The 21172-nt window shown below is 44.7% G+C and overlaps 1 protein-coding gene and 1 long non-coding RNA gene across 2 annotated transcripts in view; one reads left to right on the top strand and one right to left on the bottom strand.

The window, feature by feature from the left end:
* The window catches only part of BEGAIN (brain enriched guanylate kinase associated), a 185763-nt gene that overhangs the window by 130432 nt on the left and 34159 nt on the right, over positions 1-21172 (bottom strand). Inside the window, exon 2 of the mRNA XM_083458738.1 lies at positions 16770-16798. Coding sequence (XP_083314864.1) covers positions 16770-16798 — 29 coding nt within the window. The remainder of the gene's footprint in view (positions 1-16769; positions 16799-21172) is intronic.
* On the top strand, positions 10891-11482 carry LOC310685930. Its single transcript, XR_014515606.1, has 2 exons — positions 10891-11043; positions 11214-11482. It is a non-coding gene; the product is annotated as an uncharacterized lncRNA (long non-coding RNA).

Below are 21172 nucleotides of genomic sequence, written 5' to 3'. Positions count from 1 at the left end.
AATGCGGGGGGGGGGGGGGGAGAGAGCGATATGCAATTCAATGCTGTACATGTCTACCTAGAAGCAATTCCCATTGGGTTCAACAAGGCTTGTTTCCCGGTAAGGTGGTTCTGGGTTTGCACCAAACCGGTCTTTCAAACTTACCCACTTGAGGTGAAAAGCAGAAAAGAAAAAGAAACGAAAAAACCTAATTTCAAAGGCAACGAGATACGTGTGAGAGATAAACTTTCACTTTGTGTTTTGACAGCTAAGGGAAACGCTTTCAAATTCTGGTCTGGAGAAAACGTAATTGGCTTCACTTGTTAGTCTTCAAAGCACTTTGATGGTAACATGGCCTGCTGCAATGCACAGGGCTCACATGCGCACAGAATGGCTTATGGATTGCAGCTCAGGTCTCTGAAGTTGAGCATGGAGTGGGGTTTAACTTAACAAGCTATCAGAGGCAGCAGAAACCTACGGTAATAAAAGTGATATTGATTGGAGGGAAACAGAAGACTGTTCCGAGGTTGTATTTCTTAACTTGGGTTGCTGACAAAAATAAAACAATAGATATGGGGGGGGGGCATGTGGACAGTACCAAACAAAGAAAATGTTTTCCACCCCGTCTCTCTCACACACATTTCACTGGAGTATTGTTGAGTCACCCAGATACTTCAAGGCATTGGTATACTTAGATGATGCAATTCAAGTCTGGTTCTAGCACACAGCAATCATAGACAGCTGAGGCACTGTGCGAAATTAAAAATGGCCGCCATTTGGTGCCTATGGGAGCATTGTGGAAACTGCCACCAGCAGGTAAGTTTACCAGAAGTAACTGACATAGAAGTGGACTCACCAGAGGATACTTTATCACTTCCCTGCTCAATGAGGAGCCAGTCCTGACTTAATTAGGTTAAGTCCTGATTTATCAGCAGCCTGTCCACCAATTTTGCTGCCCTCAGGGTAGCTTGACTTCAGGGGATAAGCAAGGATTCATTGGAGCTTTGGAGGCCATGTCAGGCTCAAAAGCCCTAGGTTAGGACTGGGCAATCTGTGGGCCTCCCAGGTGCAGCTAGACTGCAACACGCATTATTCTTGGCCAGGCTTGATGTGGTTGATGGGAGCTGGAGTCCAACAACATCTGGAGGGTCACAGGTTCCTCAACTCTGCCCCAGAAACTCTAAACCTGCTGCTGCCTGCATTGCAATGCAGTGACTTCTCAAGAAAATAAAAAGAGTTTGCTGGATTTGACCAACAGCCTATCTGGACCAGCATCCTGCTCTCACAGTGGCCAGCCAGAAGCCCACAAGCAAGACCTGAGTGCTGTTGCGCCTTCTGAACTTGTGATTCCCAGCACTTGGCATTCAGAGGTTTACTGCCATTGAAAGCCTCCCTGCAACACAAGACAACTCTCTACGAAGAGAGAAAGATTCTCGAAGCACACACTTACTTTACCAGCTAAGGTGACTTTCCAAATAGCTGGCCCTTGCTTGCTTCAGTGGCAGCTGTCACCAACTGGCACTTACATAGGTTTAGTATTTCCTGCCGGTGCCTAATGTTATCGTTCTGATCTACATAATACTTGTGCAAAGGTTAATGATTCTTACATCCATCCTCGTTGTGCGAGACATTTGGCAGTAAAAACCTCTGACACCAATTGGCTGAGGTGGTCTAGTGGCTCTGAATGTTCAGTTGCCTAAGGAGCAAAGCAGTCTGCATAGCAAGGGGAGAAGAGAAATGGTCATTTGGGATTGTGTTAAAACCCAAGGGTGGACCTTGGCAATATGGCACCTTGTGCCAGACCAAATTTGATGCTGCCCACCCTCATGCCGCCTTCCCAAAGCCGGCTAAGGGAGGTGCTGGGCTTTGGGAAGGAGGTGTAAGGGCTCTGGCAGGGGCCTAGAGCCCTCCCTTCTTCCCAAATCTGGGCACACATTAACTAAGTTTTGGGAAGAGGCAGGGGGACTCTAGGATCCTTCCAGATCCCTTATGCCACCTTCCCAAAGCAAGCGCTTACTAGGCCTTGAGAAGGAGGAAGACTTATGGTCTCTGTGTGTGGTTTGGGAGCGGCACAGCCAGGGAAAAAACAATGCTGTCCAGGGTTGTAAAGTCTGCAGAGAGAATAATTGGGTGCACTCTTCCCACCTTGGATCAAATCTATGCTTCCAGGTGCCACAAGAAAGCTGCAGAGATAGCACAGGATAGTGCGCACCCAGGAAATGATCTCTTTCAGCTTCTGCCTTCTGGAAGAAGGTACAGGTTCATAAAGACTAGGACTAGCTGCCTGAGAAACAGTTTTTATCCAAATGCGATTTTGGTTTTAAACACAGTGTGAGGAGTCTCTAGGAATGCGGGTGCTGCTGTGGTCTAAACCACTGAGCCTCATGGGCTTTCCGATCGGAAGGTTGGCGGTTCGAATCCCCGCGATGGGGGTGAGCTCCAGTTGCTCGGTCCCAGCTCCAGCCAACCTAGCAGTTCGAAAGCACGCCAAAGTGCAAGTAGATAAATAGGTACCGCTCCGGTGGGAAGATACACAGCATGTCCGTGCACTGCTCTGGTTCGCCAGAAGCGGCTTAGTCCTGCTGGCCACATGACCCGGAAGCTGTACGCCGGCTCCCTCGGCCAATAAAGCCAGATGAGCACCGCAACCCCAGAGTCGGTCACGACTGGACCTAATGGTCAGGGGTCCCTTTACCTTTACCTAAGGAGTCTATATTGTATTTAAAAATGGGGTATCAGAGTTTTTAGGGGGCTTACCAGGCTGGGATAGCAGGCTTGTTGGTTTTTGAATGTCTTATGTAGATTTTTCAATTTCGTTGTTCTGTATGGGACAATGACAATAAAGATAATTGTATTGTATTGTATTGTATTGTATTGTATTGTATTGTATTGTATTGTATTGTATTGTATTGTATTGTATCATACTGGAAGGTGCCCCCTCGGCCCAGCACCCTGTGAGGGGGAGCCAGTTACACTGCCCTAAATGTGCCTTTGTAAAACTTCACACAGGACTCGGAAGAGGTCTAGAAACTGGTGCGCTGTAAGTCTAAGTGGGGGTGGGTTAAGGCAGATGGTTCCGCCTGCTGGAAGGATTTGCTGAAGCTCGTCTTTTGGTCTCCCTAACTCTGTGATTCTGTCATGACACACAGCTACACATTCAATATTTCTAGTATTATCTATTGAATTTGTACTCTACCCTTCAAGCCAAAGGTTTCCAGATGTAAGCAAGTGATAATATTTATCTTCTGGCTGTGAGGAGTTTTCACTTGCTGACTTCTGCAAATCGAGAGGCTGTTAGAAGTACAAGAGCAGATCAGGCTGTGCTGCAGATTCCCTCTGTGACCCCCCTCCCCAACTCCCATCACTTGGCACCATAACAGAACTTTGCCCATGGTGGCTAAACCAAAAATTAAATATCACACTAGTTAACAGTGCCAGCATTCCGTGCCAATGCATAATGTAATGCTGAAGCCCTTAGAGGCTGACCATCTCTCCCCCCCCCCAAATAATCCAGCTTCATCCAGCTTTGTTTTGTAGCCGCACTAGGTAATTAAATTGCAGCTGGTTTTTATTTATTGTAAATGCCTCGTCTGACTTGGCTAGGAAAGCAAAGTGTCTGTACCTCTGAATTATCCATCTGTACGGCTGCATTCTGCTTCTTAAAAATGGTCTGTTATTGCAGATCCGAACATTAAATATTTAGAGGCCTAGAAGTTCTTGCATTTGTTATACTTTGGGCTGGGTTTTGGAGGGTGGAACAGGCATGGTTCAATAGATGCTTGAGAAGCTTCTCTCCCCCCCCCTTTCCATATTTTAAGTCCCAGGCAGGCATCAAAGAATAGGATGTTCACTTGGGTGGATAGGCTTGATTTTAATGCAGCTATGTAAAGCGTTGCTGCAGATCAAAGTGAGCAAGAACAATTCCAGGAATAAATATGTATAGGGTACAAGGCAGGAAAAACCCAGCTGCCTTCTCACTTCAGCAGTTAAGGGCCTTGTTAGAGTGAAACATAATGTATGCCTCAGACTGTACTTTCATTGCACTCAAAGGACTATGTGGGGTTTTTTTTTGCACTTGTTTGTAGACACGGTTTGGGGCTGTGCGCTTTCGAGTCAGCTGTAATTAGTGGTGTTTGTGTGTGTGTGTGTGTGTGTGTGTGGTATTTATTTATTTATTATAAAGCATAGTCAATGCAAACATATACACCCAACCTACATAAATGCAGATCCTTTTTTAAAAAAGAAAAAGTTTGTGATTAGTTTAGCCTCACTCCCAAGCTCCGAGAATGCACACTCAGTCTTGTGAACACAACTCCGCAGCTTGGCAAGTCTCTAATAATTAGGCACAGTCTGCTTCAGCAGGTATTCTGGCAGCTGGGGAGGAAAACAGCACGCTGGCATTTCAACAAGCAGTTTCCCCTGTACTCGTGGCTAATTTCTGAGGATTTCCCAATACTCTCCCCACCAAAGTTATCGTTAGGGCTGCAGTTCAAAAGGATCAGGTGTGACACAGGAGGTCTGCACACTTCTTCCACCAACAAGCAGAACTGCTGCACAGAGATGTACATGCCTCTGTGTCTGTTCATAGAATCTTCTTACACCAGTTTCTGAGTTTCGCCCACACACTGCTGATTTCATTCGTTCTTTCTCCTCTAACACCATTGGACAAAAGCAAATGAAAATGAGAAGAATCCCAGTTTTCAAAATGAGGGAGCTCAGCAGACACTTGTGATGTCATTTGCTTAAAGAATTTTGCTTTTTTTAAAAAAAATCCAGTATGAGCTGACCTGATCCCTGCCTCCTGGACTAATGTGCTGATTTTTCTTCTCTCTGAATTTCGCAACACAATTATTGGCTTCAAAACATAACATGCATTTTAAATGTGCTTTTGAGACCATATAAAAACATTTTTTTCTTTTATTAATTTCATAACGTTTATATATCTCGTGGTTTACTTTTAAAAAACCTCAAAGCTGTTTACAAGTAAGTGAAATGATGAAATTATCAATAAAGACAATTGTAAACAACTGATTTTAAACATTAAAAATAATTAAAAACCTGATTAAAACACATGTCAATATTCTACATATATAGGTAGGCTTGCTGGGAAAAAACCTAATTAAAACACTAAGCTAAAAACCTGATTAAAACATGTCAATATTCTACATATCTAGGTAGGTTTGCTGGAAGAAAAATGTTTGTATCTGGTGCTGAAAAGAATACAAGGAGCTGTCTGATGTCAAAAGGCAGGGAGTTTCAAAGTATGTGGGCTGCCACAATAAAATACCAATTTCCTACAAATGTGGAACTCAGATTGAGAAGGCTGGGGGCAGAAGCCATACCTTCAGAGAACCTTGCAAATACCAATTGTATGGGAGATTTCTACAAGAGGGGAGTTCCAAAAGCTAGCACTGCCAGTATCTTCTTTCCCTGAAGTTGCCACCCAGAAACAGTGCATGACCTTTTTTATATAAAAATTGTTTTTATTAAAGTGTTTTTAGTGTTACAAAACAAACAGGGAAAGGTACACATCTACTGTCTGCACTTTCAATTCATATCCCTTTTCAGTTTGTTTATATTTAGTGAGAGATGCTTTTGCCATAGACTTCTTGCGGTTGGCTTCCATCAGAGCGGGGGGGGGGGGGGATCCCCTGGCTGCAGGACTGTTTGAATTCACAGTGGCTTCCAGGGAATTGCTGGAGCGACAGCTATTGCTAGGAATGCCTTGTGTGTTCTACAGGGATCTGTCCAGGGTCCTGAACTACTGCAAACTAGCCTGCCCTGCAGCTGTTGGCAGCACTCCTTCAGGTTCTCAGCCTGAAAGCCAACCGTGGCAGATTTGGGGGTTTAGCCTTCCAAAGATCCATTTTGGACCAAACTCAAGACTTACCAGAGTCTGCTGTTGGTTTAAAAGTGTTTCAAGACTGGGAATTTCTAGGAAGGTTGCTAAACTGAGTGCAGACATCATCATCATCAATAATAATAATAATAATAATAATAATAATAATAATAATAACAATAATAATAATAATAAATTTATACCCCGCCCATCTGGCTGGGCTTCCCCAGCCACTCTGGGTGGCTTCCAACAAAATATTAAAATACAGTAATGCATCAAACATTAAAAGCTTCCCTAAACAGGGCTGCCTTCAGATGTCTTCTAAAAGTCTGGTAGTTGTTGTTCTCTTTGACATCTGGTGGGAGGGCGTTCCACAGGGTGGGTGCCACTACCGAGAAGGCCCTCTGCCTGGTTCCCTGTAACTTGGCTTCTCGCAGTGAGGGAACCACCAGAAGGCCCTCGGTGCTGGACCTCAGTGTACGGGTAGAACGATGGGGGTGGAGACGCTCCTTCAGGTATACTGGATGGAGGTCGTTTAGGGCTTTAAAGGACAGCACCAACACTGATTGATTTATAATGAATGTACTACTTCAGAGAAGGGCTTGAAGAATCCACAGGTAGGGTTGCCAATTAGAGCACCTGGGAGGTACCAAAGTTGTTGATGAAGCCAGCGGAAAGAGACTATGATTTCTGGCAGAACCAAGACCAGACTGGTGCAAAATCTGCCTAATTACCAGAGGTATATGTTTTGAACTCCAGCTGCCATCAGCCTTGGTCATTGGGTCCATGCTGGCTGGGGCTGGTGGAAGTTGTAGTTCAAAGTACCTGAAGGACACCAGGCTGGGAAAGGATGAAGCCAATGATTCAGTTATTGGTAGGAAAGAGATATCAAAGACAGAAGAAAATAACAACTCGAATTTCAGATTCAAGTGTGCTATAAACATTTATGAAGTCTTGTATTTGGTTCAAGCTCCAAGGGCTGATAGAACTTAAATATATATCATGTGGTCAATACTGAAGCTAGCATTCCAATCTAATATGGACAGCTGTGTGCATGTTTTATTTTAAGAAATAAATCAAGAGATACCAAACAGCTTTGGTGGTAGATTGCAAAATAATTTCTGTTGGTGGAAAATCATGCAAAATGTAACAGTAATCCATTAACTTCATTTTTCTATAAGTATGCCTGTACCCCTGTGTCCAAAAATATTTTTTGCGTTTGTATTCAAATAACTTTCACTTGGAGTAAACTCACTGAAATTAATGGCCATGGCTAACTTGGGTCTGTTCATTTCCATGGGTCTACTCTGAGTAAAAGTTGGGTGAATACATCCCATGATATCCACAAATATAATATTTTTATCTGTGCAATAAATGACCTTACTCTTATGCTGTACATTGTCTGATATATTGAATAAAGCCTCTGGTCTCTGGACAGAGTATTATCTTTTTATTTTATTTAAGACATTTTTATACCACTTAATTATTCAAATTTCTAAGTTCAATGGAGGCTAGTTCATTAGGGCAAATGAGGCTGTGCCACACCAACCTCAGTCTGTCTCCTGCCAGTCCCTGACCTGCCAACCTTCTAATTTCAATCAATCCAAGGAACTGCCCTGCCTGTCTGCTTCCTCCTCCGCCTTTGTCTCAATGTTGCCCCTTATAGAACTCATCAGGGAGGAGGGTGGGAACAAATTTAGAACAGGTTGGCTCCATCCATCATTTGCTCTGGCTCCACTCACTATTTGGGTTCCCTACTTTCTGCCCCACACATCCCAACAGACACCAGCCACCCCTGCCTGAGTGGTGTACATAAAAGCAATCCACAATAAATGGGCCATTAAAACAACAGAAATGTATCATAAAATCCTATTTCATGCAGCAGAGTCAGCAAGAGCCCAAGTTTACCATTGAAGCCTGTTTGCATCATATATAGTCACAAATCTATTTAAGTATTCTTAGGCAAGACACTGCCTTTTACACACTTCCGAATAAGTGCTACTCAACCTCTGCTGAGAAACTATTGTCCTTCCTATTCTTCACACAATGATGAGTCACTTCTATGTCTATTTTTGAATGGCAAATGGAATACTTCTGATTGACTCTCTACCATACAACAAGCCCATGGTATCATCTGACTCTTAATAGCAAACAATCCTGTTTTGCATGATGTATGTACCAAGGACTACTGGACTGACTTCAGTCTTGCATACCTGAGCAACTGCTACAATAGATACCAAACACAAGAAATGAACTTTGATTCCAGCATGCATTCATGATATTCTAACACCTTGTAACTTCAAAAATCCCTTACTGATTTCTTAAATGTCTAAAGATAAATCATCACACAGTGAGTCTAGAATGATTTGTAATATATCTTTCATTTTCCTGCAGTTTTGCCCTGCTTTTTCTGCATAAACTTTCCCCTACATTCCAGAACCTCGCCTTGGGTATAATGAAGTTCTGGCTTCAACCTTATTGACTCTGCTCCTTAAATAATATTTTTTCAGAGCGCTGAATGGTTAAGCTAGGAAGTAATCATCACTTGTTTGAAATAAGGAATGTATTTGCCATCGTGGCAATTTCACCTCCTGTTTTGCCTTATTAATCTGGTAACTTTAATTACTGGGATACAAATATCCCAGGAAAGTGATCAGATAATAGTTGTACTCTGAGTGAAGCACCAATGTGAAATTTAATTAGTCTAGTCCAGTTCCTTCATGATGAAAGTCATGCCCAAGAGCCTCAGATATGTTGACTCAAATAGATCATCCCACCCATCTCTATTATCTATACAGCACCTTTAGATTTTCATCCATCATTTGGACTGGCAGCAGAAATCCACCAGAAGCAGGGAGTAGAATGGCATATCCTAGCCCTGGTTCCCCCAACCTGGTTCCCCAACCTGGTTCCCCCAGCGTGTTTTGGATTCCCACCATTCTTTACCCTAACCTCTGACCTTGGCCATGGCCAATTTCTCCTTACTTGGAATCTCCCTAGTCTCTAGGCTCATCTAGACTTCCTGTTGTGCAGCACTTTCCAGATACAGCTCCACACTTTAAAACTGTGGGTCCGAATGGGTTTTATTTGTCCCCAGTGCTTTCTCCATGGAAAACCTGGTTGCTGTTTGCTCTGATTCAGTGGTAAAACACAGGTTTTCTGAAGAATGGCAGATGAAGATGATGGACTATATGGAACTTGCCGAACTGACTGGGAGACTCCGAGACCAGAGAGAAGAGACGGTGGAAGAAGACTGGAAGAAGTTTAAAGAATATTTGAAAAAAATATGTTAATATTTAAATCTTAGAATAGCTTTGGAAGTGGATATAGGCTGTAGGGTTAGAAGTAGAAGATAGTGTACTTTAAAACGGTATTATCTGTATGTTATAAAATGTGAAGATTTTTATGGTTAAAGTAAGAGTGATAAAAAATGGTTAGAAATTATGATATATGTAACCGCTAAAGACGAGGTAAAATGAAAATCAGATAGGGGGGATTTGGGGAAGCCCACCTAACAATGTTTAGAAAAAATAAGGACGAGACAAGAATTTGTTTGTATTGTTTGTTTTTCTGTTTGTGTTGTTTATTTGTGTTATAAAATGGATATTATTTTGGAAAAACAAACACACAGAGGTTTTCCTGGGGAATGCGCTGTAGTAGTGGTGGTGGTGATGGAGAAACCGCTTGGAAACATGGAACAGATGTAAGTTTGGATGAGCCCTGTGTTAATGCAAAGGAAAACGGAAGGAAGCACTTTAAAAAATAAACTGATGCAGCATAAAATGTCAAGCTTCATTTATTCTTTCTACTGTACCACCGTTGCACACAGAACTTGATATTGTTATTTTTAACATAGGACATCAGTCAATGAAATAGTTGTGTGCACACAAGGATTAGTGTTAGGAAAACAAGACCCCCCCTCCTCCCACCATGTGCCCCCACACTGTTCCTGCATCTGCTCCAGAGGGTTGGGGGGAACCCCCAGAATGGATTTAGGGGGCATACAGGGAAAGCTGAGGAGAATATTCCATTGTGCAAGGAGAAATCCTCGTGCTGACAGTACTGTAGCCTTAGTGTTATGTTGAATACAACCCATAATAAGCAAAAGGTAAGTCCCAGCTCAAAGAAATCTACAGCCTAAACCAGCCTTTGCCAACCTGATGCCTTCCAGATGGAGTTAGACTCCAACAAACGTAAAGTGAAGCATGTCAGGGCAAAAATGTTTAATTCCCCATATATACTCATAGGGCCTGAACTGACAGTGATGGACCAGGAATGAGAACTTGGGGTCACTAGGATAACTTGACGAAGATGTTCACCCAGTGTGTAGCAGTTGTGAAAAAAGGCAAAATCCATCATTAGGAAAGGCATTGAAACTAAAACTGCTAATATCATAATCTATGGTGGGAATGCATTTGGGATATTGTCTACAGCTCTGGTGACCTCGCCTCGAAAAGGATATTGCAGAGTTGGAAAAGGGTCAGGAAAACACAGCCAACATGATCAAGGGGGTGTCATGGCTCCCCTATGGCAAAAGCTTGCAGTGCTTGTAATTATGCATGACATGGAGAAAGCAGATAGAGAAAAGTTTTTCTCCCTCTCCCATGACATTAGAACTTCTGGACATCATCCCTGACCACTGGCTATGCTGCCACTGGCTGACGGGAGCTGAGAGTCCAAAACTACCTATTGAGGGCACCATCTTGGTGAATTCAGTCCATCCTAAACTGAAACAAAGTAAAATTTTGGTATGGCAAGGGGCTCATCATCCCCTTGAGTTTGTGGCATAAACCAGATTTAAAATGTAAAGCTTTTTTTTTTTAAAAAAGAAATAGTTATGAATAACTAAAATACCCAAGACAGTAAGGAATAAGAAAATGTGGTACTGACAAAGAAAATACCAAGGCTTCCTCTCTGTGGTGCTGCTCAGTTCTTCTACCTGTACCAATCTTTGATGGCATATAATCATTCTCCTGACCCACTCTCCAGCAAAGAGATTATGATATACAGGATTACATCACAGTATTGAAGCACTGCTTCTTGCTGAGAAGGTTTGATGTGAAGAAGAATTCTGACCCAGCAGTTGTTCCGGCTGCCATGGAAGCAGACAATGGAACCCTGCCCCTTTCACTGGGCGAGTGCTGAGATCACACATTTTGCTTCTTTAGAAGAACCAAGCCCATATGACTCAGGCTGAATCCATCCCTGAGCACATTTCTCTGGGAGTGAGTCCTACTAAATTCAACATTACTAGAGTTTCCTGAATAGACATACCTAGGATTAGGCTGTTTGGGCTTTTGCAAACTTTGCTCACTTTTTAGACTATTTGCTACTTGCTCGTTCATTTGCACTGTTCGTTCATCTTATTCTCTGAATTGCCTCCACTTTCGCACAGCAGTTTCATGGCATAACAACATCTGATTGGCTATGTAGCTTTTGCAAAATCAAATCATTAAGTGCAGGACCCCAGATTCGGTGGGATCACTCTTGCAACTAATGCAGGAAGGAGAAGGAAGGAAAGTAGAAGCCAAGTGAAACAAGGGTGAATGTTGAAGATTGGAAAAGAGATGAATCTCAGTATCCATGGGGCTTACTTCTGAGTAGACAGGTTTATGAATGTGCTGTAAAACTGCTACAGTAAACCTCAACATTGAAACCAAAGAATATTAATCAGAGCTCTGCTATTTATTGTTCCCATCTGGCTTCTCCCATCTCCACATCTGTACAAAGATCTGTCTTGGAGTTCATGGTCCATCATCTATCTTTCAATTTTCTACAGTGGGAGCACCTTTCCAGTATTACTACCTTTTAGTAAATATAAATGGAGAGTTTAATGAACCCTTAACAAACCACTCACATCAGCATGCACTCTCTCTGTTTTCCTTTTAAAGCTGGGAATCTGTATAGATGTTGCTGAAACTCTCTCATGACGAGAGGAAATTATCTCAATTTTTACTTGTGATGATTTTATGGGTAGCTGAGCTATAGCAGGGACAGTCAACGTGGAGCCCTCCAGAAATTGTTGCTGAACTATGGCTCCCACAATCTCTGGCTGAGCTGATTGGAATTTTAACCCGGCAGTTTCTGAAGGCCACCATGTTGGCAAACCTCCTGAGCTACAGGAGAATGATGTGATTCGCACAGGTGGTTGTGATGTTGTGATGTATATGTAAATGATATTGTGCAAATATCAGCGTAATTACAGTAAACTAGTATGCGACAGCATGTATTATGTGAAATGTGTAGGTAAGTATATCAGGTAAATTAAAATAAGTGTTAGGCTGAGGTGATAGCATTGAGAGGGAGTGGTAGAGAGGGGTTGGAAGATTGTGGCAGGGTTAGTGAGATCATAGAATCATATCGTTGGAAGGTACCACGAGAATCATATCTAGTTCTGTTGTTCCTGATTAGCTAGTACTGCGGATCCCCTGTTTTTCAAAAGCCAATCAATGGACCCCTTACTTTTGAAAATGTTGTTATCTCTATGGTAGTTTTTTTGTTATGTGAATGGTGTCACAGTCCCCTTGGGTGGGTTATGTGGACCCCCTGGGGTCTGAGGACCATCAGTTGGGGACCACTAATTGAGTCCAATCCCCTGCAATGCAGGAATCTTTCAACCAACATGTGGCTCAAACCCACGACCCTGAGATTAAGAGTCTCATGCTCTACCAACTGAGCTATCCCATCAATATTGAAGATTGTGGGGCTCTCGGGCCCACCACCAGTGGTAAGGAGGATGTTGACTCTGAGTAGCGTGCCCAGGCACTATTCATGAGGAACTCACTGGTGTCACTCTTGATAATTAGGAGGTCCATTTCTACCGAAGGAAGTCCAAGATGAACCTGTCCCTCTGGAGTGGCGAGTCATGGCTGCACTCAGTATGAGGCCAACCAACACCTCCATGTTCAGGATGTTTCCACCGGCCAACACCCTTAGCTTCATGCCTTCCTTGTGTAGTGGCCTGAGCACCGAAAGCTCATCCAGGCCAACAGGATCTTGCTGAGGCTTCCTCAGCATCTTTGTGGCAGCCTCTCCCTCCTGCCTGGTGGGCTTGGCTGGCTGCTCCAGCTGGGGAGGCTGGGGTGGCTGCTGGTGGATGGGCCGTGGCATGGCCAGAGCATCCTGAAAATGAAGGCACTGCTGGGTCTCCTGGCTGGCCTCTACACCGAGTGCAGCCACGGCTCATTGTTCATCTCGGACTTCCTCGAGTGGAAATGGACCTCCTGATTATGAAGAGTGATGTGGGTGAGTGTTAGAAATGGAAATGCGTTGCTTAAAACAATATATTAGAAGAGCGCCACGCAACCCAGATGTGATAACTGTAGGTTGTGCTCCTGTTGGGACAGCACCAGAGGCAAAGAAGCCCAAGTATCTATATACAAAACTGCCTTTTAAGCCAAGATGGCAAAAATAAAGAGAGCTAGTTGCATATCTAGAAGCAGGGTGCTCTTTCAGATTTTCAGGAGACAGAGAAGCCTGTCCCCTCCTCCAGCAAGGTTTTAAAAGCCCAGCCCTTGCATACACTCAAGATGAAATGGCCCCAAAAGGAAAAAAAATAAAGCATATTTTTAGGGAGTGTATTGCATTTACTTATGAGTGTATTGCCTCATAAAACTACAGTGGTACCTCGGGTTAAGAACTTAATTTGTTCTGGAGGTCTGTTCTTAACCTGAAACTGTTCTTAACTTGAAGCACCACTTTAGCTAATGGGGCTTCCCGCTGTTGCCGTGCCATCGGAGCACAATTTCTGTTCTCATCCTGAAGTAAAGTTCTTAACCCAAGGTACTAGTTCTGGGTTAGCGGAGTCTGTAACCTGAAGCGTCTGTAACCCGAGGTACCACTGTAGAGCTATTTGCACCGGATGTCAGACAGCCTGTTTTCTGCAGAAAAGGGGACCTGTGCCTTTGGCATGCATGTGGAGTATATCAGTCCACTTTATTACTTTAAGAACAGATTGCAATTGTCTCCTTCTTGCTGCCATGATGCAACCCTGATGTATTGCTGTTGTGGTTTGGTTTTTTGTTTTTTGTTAAAAAAATTGTTTTATCATGTAGTATATATTTCCATGTTGTGTCCTGCTCTAGGATTGAGTTTAATGATGAGTAGAAGATGCCTAAATAAATGAAAATGTAGAAGCAGTCAGTTGAACAGAAAAAGAGGTACCTTTGACCAGTGGCGTAGCGTGGGGGGTGCAGGGGGGGCCGGCCGCACCGGGTGCAACATCTGGGGGTTAGGGTTAGGGGGCGCAAATCCACGGGTTAGGGGGCACAAATCCACGGGTTAGGGGGCGCAAATTATTTGCCTTGCCCCGGGTGCTGACAACCCACGCTACGCCACTGCCTTTGACTAGTTAAAGCAGCAGTAGCCAACAAGGTGCTCTCTAGTCATTGTTGGACTACAACTCCCAGCATTCATAGCTACTGGCTATGTTGGCTGGGGCTTGGAATCTGTGTTGGCTGCTCCTGAAATCAGTGTTTGAAGTTCTGGGGCTACGAAGCCTGCTTAGCTTTCTGTGGTGCTGCTTTGCCCCAGATGTTATTGCTTTGTTTGGGGGAAACACATTTTCTTTCAACCCCACTTTCCCATTTGCAAAAGGGACAGATCAGTGACCATATCTTACGGTATGTGATTGCAGAAAAATGTACAGCTCTGAAAATTTGGGCCCTTCTTGAGCTAATGCCCAACAGAGTCTGGGGGGGGGGGGAGTTGCATGACAAAATCATTGAGCTGTGGCAGAAGCAAGAATTAACTTACATTGAATTCACAATTTGGTGGCTTTTCTGGCTGAATAATGAGGATTGGAGCATAATTCTGTTGACAATATTTCCCTTCGCTTGAAAAGGCCTGGCCAGCCCATCTCTTCCCATTCCTTCAAACTCTTCAGTCAAGGGAGCTCTGAATATTGCCAGACCAGTGACTCCCATCATCCCTGTGCACTGGTCATGCTGGCTGGGGCTGGTGGGAGTTGGAATCCAACAACATAGCAGGTTGCAGGTTATCCAGCCCTGTTCTGTATGGTATGGAAATACTGAAAGGAAGTGTAAAATCTTCTGCAGTTTGGCATGCCTAGAGGCAATACCCTAGACGTGGGATTTGATTCAGTGTTGTTCATTCCCTGACTGGTGGAATTTGATAACTAGAAGGCAACATGCACAATGACGGGTGAATAATGCAATCCTTCCCCAAAATGGTGCCACCCAGATGTTGTTGGACTACAGCTCCCATCATCCTCAACCATTGGCCATGCTGGTTGGAGCTGAAGGGCCACAGGTTGCCTTAAATCAACGGAGGACACAGAGGAGGACCCTTCGGTCAAAGCAGTAGCAAAGCTCTTCACAGGAAGGAAAGTAAATACTTTTGGACTACACAGACTCTTCCCATCACCATGTATTTGTAGACCACTAATGAACCATAACGAACCTCCAGGCTAATCCCTGATGGCCATGAGGCCAAGCAGTAATGAATGAGAAATGAAAGAAAGCTACCAGTGTCGAGGGTGTGTTCAGAAGCAGTGTCTTCGTGAATACTAATCCTGCCTGCACTTCCCCCAGCTAAGATCCAGCTAAAGGAACCCATTCAGATTTCCTCTTTCCCCCGTTTGTGTTCGTCTACCTTTTCATCAGAATCCACAGAGCTTTGCAACTTTCTGACACTTTTTAATAACTTTGTGGCTGCCCTTTTTGACACCAACGAGTTTGAAAGCTGTATTCTGTTGGTTCTACTGATGGCAATGGCTCACTGGAAACTGTAGGAAAGACTCCTGATAAACCCCAGATCTTTAAACAGAAATGGAGAACCTGTTGGACTCCAAATCCCATCAGCCCCAGCCAGCACTGCGAGTGGCCAGGAATGATAGGTACCATAGTCCAACAATAGTTGGAGAGCCACAGGTTCTCCAACCCTGACTCAGAAAACATTTGGATGGTAATATTAACCTTGTCAAAACACAGGGAGGATGTAACATAGCTCCAAATCCCACTGTATTGCATACAATCCAAATCCTATGCATATTTACTTTGAAGAAAGTCCCATGGACTTCAGTGAAGCTTACTTCCAAGTGTGGACAAGATCATTCACACTTAATTGTGCGCTGTACAAAAACAAGTTGTAATTGGTTCAATAAGAAATCTATGGCTTTTCCTTCCTTCCTTCCTTTTTTAATGCCTTGCAACGACATACAGAAACGAAACCTCCCAAGCAACACTCAAAACATGAGCTCGGAAACTTGCACATTTTCCAAATGCCATCTCCCCTTTGATTGAAAGCAGGGGGTTGATGCTAAGAAGAAACTTCTACAGGCAGGCAACATTTTGAACACAGAAGGAATGACTCAAAACAAAAACCCAGCTAGAAAATAAACGTAAAACACAAAAAAACCCAAACACCAATATTACACCATTTACACTGAAACAAACAACAGGCAATTGGATGCTTTGATGCAAAGTTGATTCCCCCCCAGCCCCTCAACTGACAGCTCTCTCTTCCTCTTCTTTCCCTGTGAATTATTTGATCTGGCTTGTTCTCACTGAGCAGAGGAAGCATGCTCTGGCAATAGACCCAAGTGGTGGCTACTGCGTTTCTTTAATTGACTGTATCGCCTCCTATTTTATCTGGTAATGGAAACATAGCATTGTGCAGACAGAGGCTCCTTCTGAAATAGACATCTTTGCAAAAGGCTCTCAACAACCACCCACCACCCCAGTTTCCTCCAGACCCCTGAGATTTCCAAAACCAGGCAATCGAATCTACTTCCAGATAGCCAAAGCACCCCAAATAAAGAAATGAACGGTCTTCAATCAGTATAAGACCCAGCAGATCGCCTGCCTTATAACGAGCAGTGCAGGAGGGCGGGTGGGAAGGGAGGGGACGGGAAGAAGAAAGAAAGAAAGAAAGAAAGAAAGAAAGAAAGAAAGAAAGAAAGAAGGGGAGACCCCCAAACTGGTTGACTTACCTTATTTTCTCCATCTCTGCCGCAGAGGCCTACAAGAAATCAAACAAACAAGGTGCAAGTGAATGGAAAGGGAGCAGCAGCGTTCACTCGGCAGATTTATGCATAGTTCAGGCTATCCAAAAAGGCTGGCTGGCAGGCTTGGCTGGCTGCTGCCGCCGGCTCCCGTCTACCGAGCCCCGGCCAGACCCGGACCCCAGATCTGCATGGGAGCAGCAGGGGTGCACGTTGACTGGTGAACTCGCGAAGAACGCAGCAGCAGCAGCGGCGGAGGCAGCAGCAGCAGCAGCAGCGAACACGCTGCAGAAAGGCTGGCGAGCTCCCCAGGAGACATGGGCAACACGGAATGACTCAGTTTGTAGCGCCCAGGAGAAGAAGGCAGAGGAGGAGGAGGAAGGTGGAAGGAGAACCAGTAACAGGTTACTGTGCCGAGCGGGTTCCGCAGGAGAGAAAGTTGAAATCGAGGGGTGGCCCCGTCCAACAGGAGCCGAGGGAGGGAGGCAGGCAGGCAGGCAGGCGCGCACCAACGTGGCACATAGACGCTGCCACGATCTCCAGTTTCTCTCCTCCCTCGCCCTCCCCCCTCCCCCCCAAAAACCCCCACACCACCTTTGAGTTTTTAATTCATCACGTTTCCCCGAGATCTCGGCAGATGGAGCGCGCGCACGCAGCTCGAGCGAGAGTTTCAGGGATCGCGTTAGGGTTGTTTTTTGTGTGTGTGCCCCCCACCCACCCTATAATTCATGGTCTTAATTCATCTCTCTCGCATTCCGCCTTGCCCTTTAAGATCCACGCCGGGGTCCCTTTGATCCGCACCGGCAAGAGGGTGGGGGGAAAGTTTCAGGCGGACTCCTTTTTTTAACCCCTGTTCCGCCAGACCCGGCCAAGGAAGACACCCCTCTCCAACACCGCTTGACTCTTTGGCATCCTGCTTAACCATTTGCTTCCTGAGATCTGCTCAGATGAAGCCACCGGGATGGTGCGGGGGGGGGGGGGAGGACGGATTCTGTTGCAGCTTTTACCATACTAGTGTGTCCTTCCTTTCTATCATCTATCTATCTATCTATCTATCTATCTATCTATCTATCTATCTATCTATCTATCTATCTATCTATCTATCATCTATCTATCCCTGCATCGTTTCATTTCTTTTGAATTCTTTCCCCTTTCAATGTATGGCATGCAACCATTTTATTCACCCTCGACACAATTCTCTCCAATATTTTGAGCTGTCAGGCTTCTTTTGGCTCCGCCTGCCCTTCACACACATCTAGAGTGGGTGGGCGGGCTCTTCTGCTTTCCCCCTTCCATCCCAGTTTTGTGAATTAGAGGATGAAAGCGCCAGGGCGAGTCGGGGAACCCGACATTTCAAAAGTATATTCCCATCCTTTTTTTAGTCCCAGAAGACCTGTCGTTTCAAAGCCTCTTGTTTTAGATAGTCCTAAAGCACATTTCTCCCCTACCAAACACAAAAATTTAAAAACAAACAAACTGGGAAATGCTGTTTAAAGGTGCTAGGAATTGTAGCTCTGGGGGGTGGTGGACTACAGTTCCCAGAATTCTGGGCGGGGTGTGTGCTTTAAATGTATGGTATGTACTTAGCCTGTGCAACAGATGTTGGTTAGGTAAGAAAAGGAAAAAGGAAGCATGATCAGAACAGCAAAAATGAAAATCTACACAGTGGCGTTTGTGTTCTTCAATTGCCAACAGATCCCCATTTCTCCCCCCCCCCCGCGTCCTTCCTGTTTTTTCTCTGGCCCAGTCACTTATGATCTCATGATATGGAAGTCCTTTCCTCACGTCCATTGTTGCCTTGGCAATGCCTTGCAAAATGCACCGAGAGGCAAACCGAGCCCATTGATTGAACGGTTCCCCCACACCAATTCATTAACATACAATATTGCAGCGCACAAGATGAGACGACTTTTCTGAACGCCACCCTGCTGGTTCCGATCCTGAGAGTCCTAAATGCCAAATGATAATCGCCAGTGTCCACTCTATGAAAGTGGAACCTCCAAAAATGGATGGGCTGGTGCGCTGGGGGAAGGAGGGTGTTCTTCTATGCTCCACAAAACAACCCTCCTGTGCTGATGATGCAGCGCAACCCTGAATTCTCATCCTTTCACTAATGTAGTGTTTGCACTGGCAAACACCTTTCCTAAGCTGCTGTGTAGAGCTAAAAGGAGGACGGCAATGAGGAAGGGGAAGAGCTTATGGCACTCCGCTATGTGCTTCATATCAGGGTAGTGCATAGAGTATGGAACTTGCTCCCACAGGAGGCAATGCTGTCCACCAACTTGGGTGGCTTTAAGAGAGGATTAGATAAGAGAAATTCATATTAATGGAGGATAAAGCTCTCAATGGCTAACAGCCACAATAGCTATGTTCTACCTCCACATTCAGAGGCAGTAATGCTTCTAAACACCAGTTGCTGGAAACTGGGGGAGAGGAAGAAGAAGAAGAGTTTGGATTTGATATTCCGCTTTATCACTACCTGAAGGAGTCTCCAAGCGGCTAATATTCTCCTTTCCCTTCCTCCCCCACAACAAACACTCTGTGAGGTGAGTGGGGCTGAGGGACTTCAAAGAAGTGTGACTGGCCCAAGGTCACCCAGCAGCTGCATGTGGAGGAGCGGGGAAGCGAACCTGGTTCACCAGATTACGAGTCTACTGCTCTTAGCCACTACACCACACTGGAGGAAGTGATCTAGGTCAGTGTTTCCCAAATTTGGGTCTCAAGCTGTTTTTGGATGACAATTCCCATCACCTCTGACCACTTGTCCTGCCAATTGCATGGACAGGTGGAGTCCCGCCAACCCCAGGTGACCCCCAAGCTGAATAATCCTTCTGTTGTGTTGGCAAGGCAGTCCTTTCCCCCTACCTGGCCAATCCCCTGGCAACACCCCCCCCAGGTGGGATTGGACGATTGGGTGAGGTAGGTGGAGACCTGCAAGTATCCATCCTGGGGAGAGCAAAGCCAGCCCGTATTACCAGGAGCACTGCGTGCGTCCATACAAAAGGCACCCCCCCATTTGATGTGGGGAGCGGTTATTAGGGATGATAGGGGTTGTAGTCCGGAAACAGCTGGGGACCCAAGTTTGGGAAACACAGCTCTAGATGTTGTAGTCCAAATCCCAGGATCTGGAGGACCACAGGTTCCTCATCCCTGGCATCAGTCAGTTCCAGGCTGGTGCTGGAGTAACATGAGTAGCTTCTCAGTGAGTCTTGTATCTGGCTTGTTTTTCCTAAGCTAGCTCCATGGGTATGCACCTTGTCATACCTGACTAGAATGTACCTCCTTGGTCTCAAGGCAGTTGTCCAGAACAGGAGAACCAAGCTGGCAACATGACCAGGAGATTTCGCAACTCACATGGTTAGTGAGTTGCATTTGTCATGGTATGCTCTGGCTGGAATGCCAATTGCTGGACCCCGACAGCCTGACTACAGTGGTCCAGGCAATGGTAACCTCAAGACTTGATTACTGTCATGCATTTTAGGTGGGTCTGCCCTCACAAATGGTCTGGAAGCTGCAGAATGCCATGGCCAAACAGCTCGCAGGAACAGGTTATTAGAACCCTGCTACTCTGCTGTTGAGAGAAAGCTATGCTACTGGGCCAGGTTCAAGTTATTTGGATTAATTCACAAAGCTCTAAATAACTTGGGCCCAAAGTAAATTAAGGACCTTCTCATCCCTTATGTTTCATTTAAGTCAATAGAGCACTTCTGGTGATTCCTGCATGTCCCTGAGGTTCAATTCGCTTTCATGTGGCAGGTTCCGTGCCAAACAGGTAGAAGTTTGGCAGGAACTACAAATTCCTAGACCATAGAATTGTAGAGTTCCCTCCTTCCCTCCAGACCTCTTTTGAAAACTTTTTTTGTTCAGATAGGCCTTTTGCAACATGATCTTTTTTCCTTTTAACCATTCGATATTTATTGATGTTCTTAATTCTTTTAATGGGTGCTTTGTATGTTGTATGCCAACCTTGATATACTTTATGAAAATGTGGATTATAAATATATCACTAAAAATAAAGTAAAATAAAGGTGTGTCACTAGTTGTGCAGGCGTTTTTCTAGCGTGTTGCTCTCTACATTTTGGAGTAGGCAGCTGTTAACGCCATGTCATCTTGCTTTATCATACAGCAGTACAGATGATAGGTGTTAAAAAGCCATGTCCAAATGCATACTTACAGATTGCTGCAATGGGTTTCCCATACAGGCGGGGGAATGGCTTTTAGTGTTGTGCTAACATTCCAAAAGGCTTTTATGTTTCATTTGGCTTTAGCTTTTGCAAAGATGTCTGCATCAATTTTTTATTGTGTTCAGACGCATTGTTCCATAAGTAAGCGTACTCTAGTAGTACAGAAGGTTAGAAGCAAAGTTGTTTGTGAACAAAAGTTACTGGGGA

Source organism: Podarcis liolepis, assembly GCF_965112155.1.
Source record: "Podarcis liolepis genome assembly, chromosome: 1".
Lineage (NCBI taxonomy): Eukaryota > Metazoa > Chordata > Lepidosauria > Squamata > Lacertidae > Podarcis > Podarcis liolepis.
The sequence above is the reverse complement of the archived record's forward strand: the minus strand, read 5'-3'. Positions and strand labels throughout refer to the sequence as shown.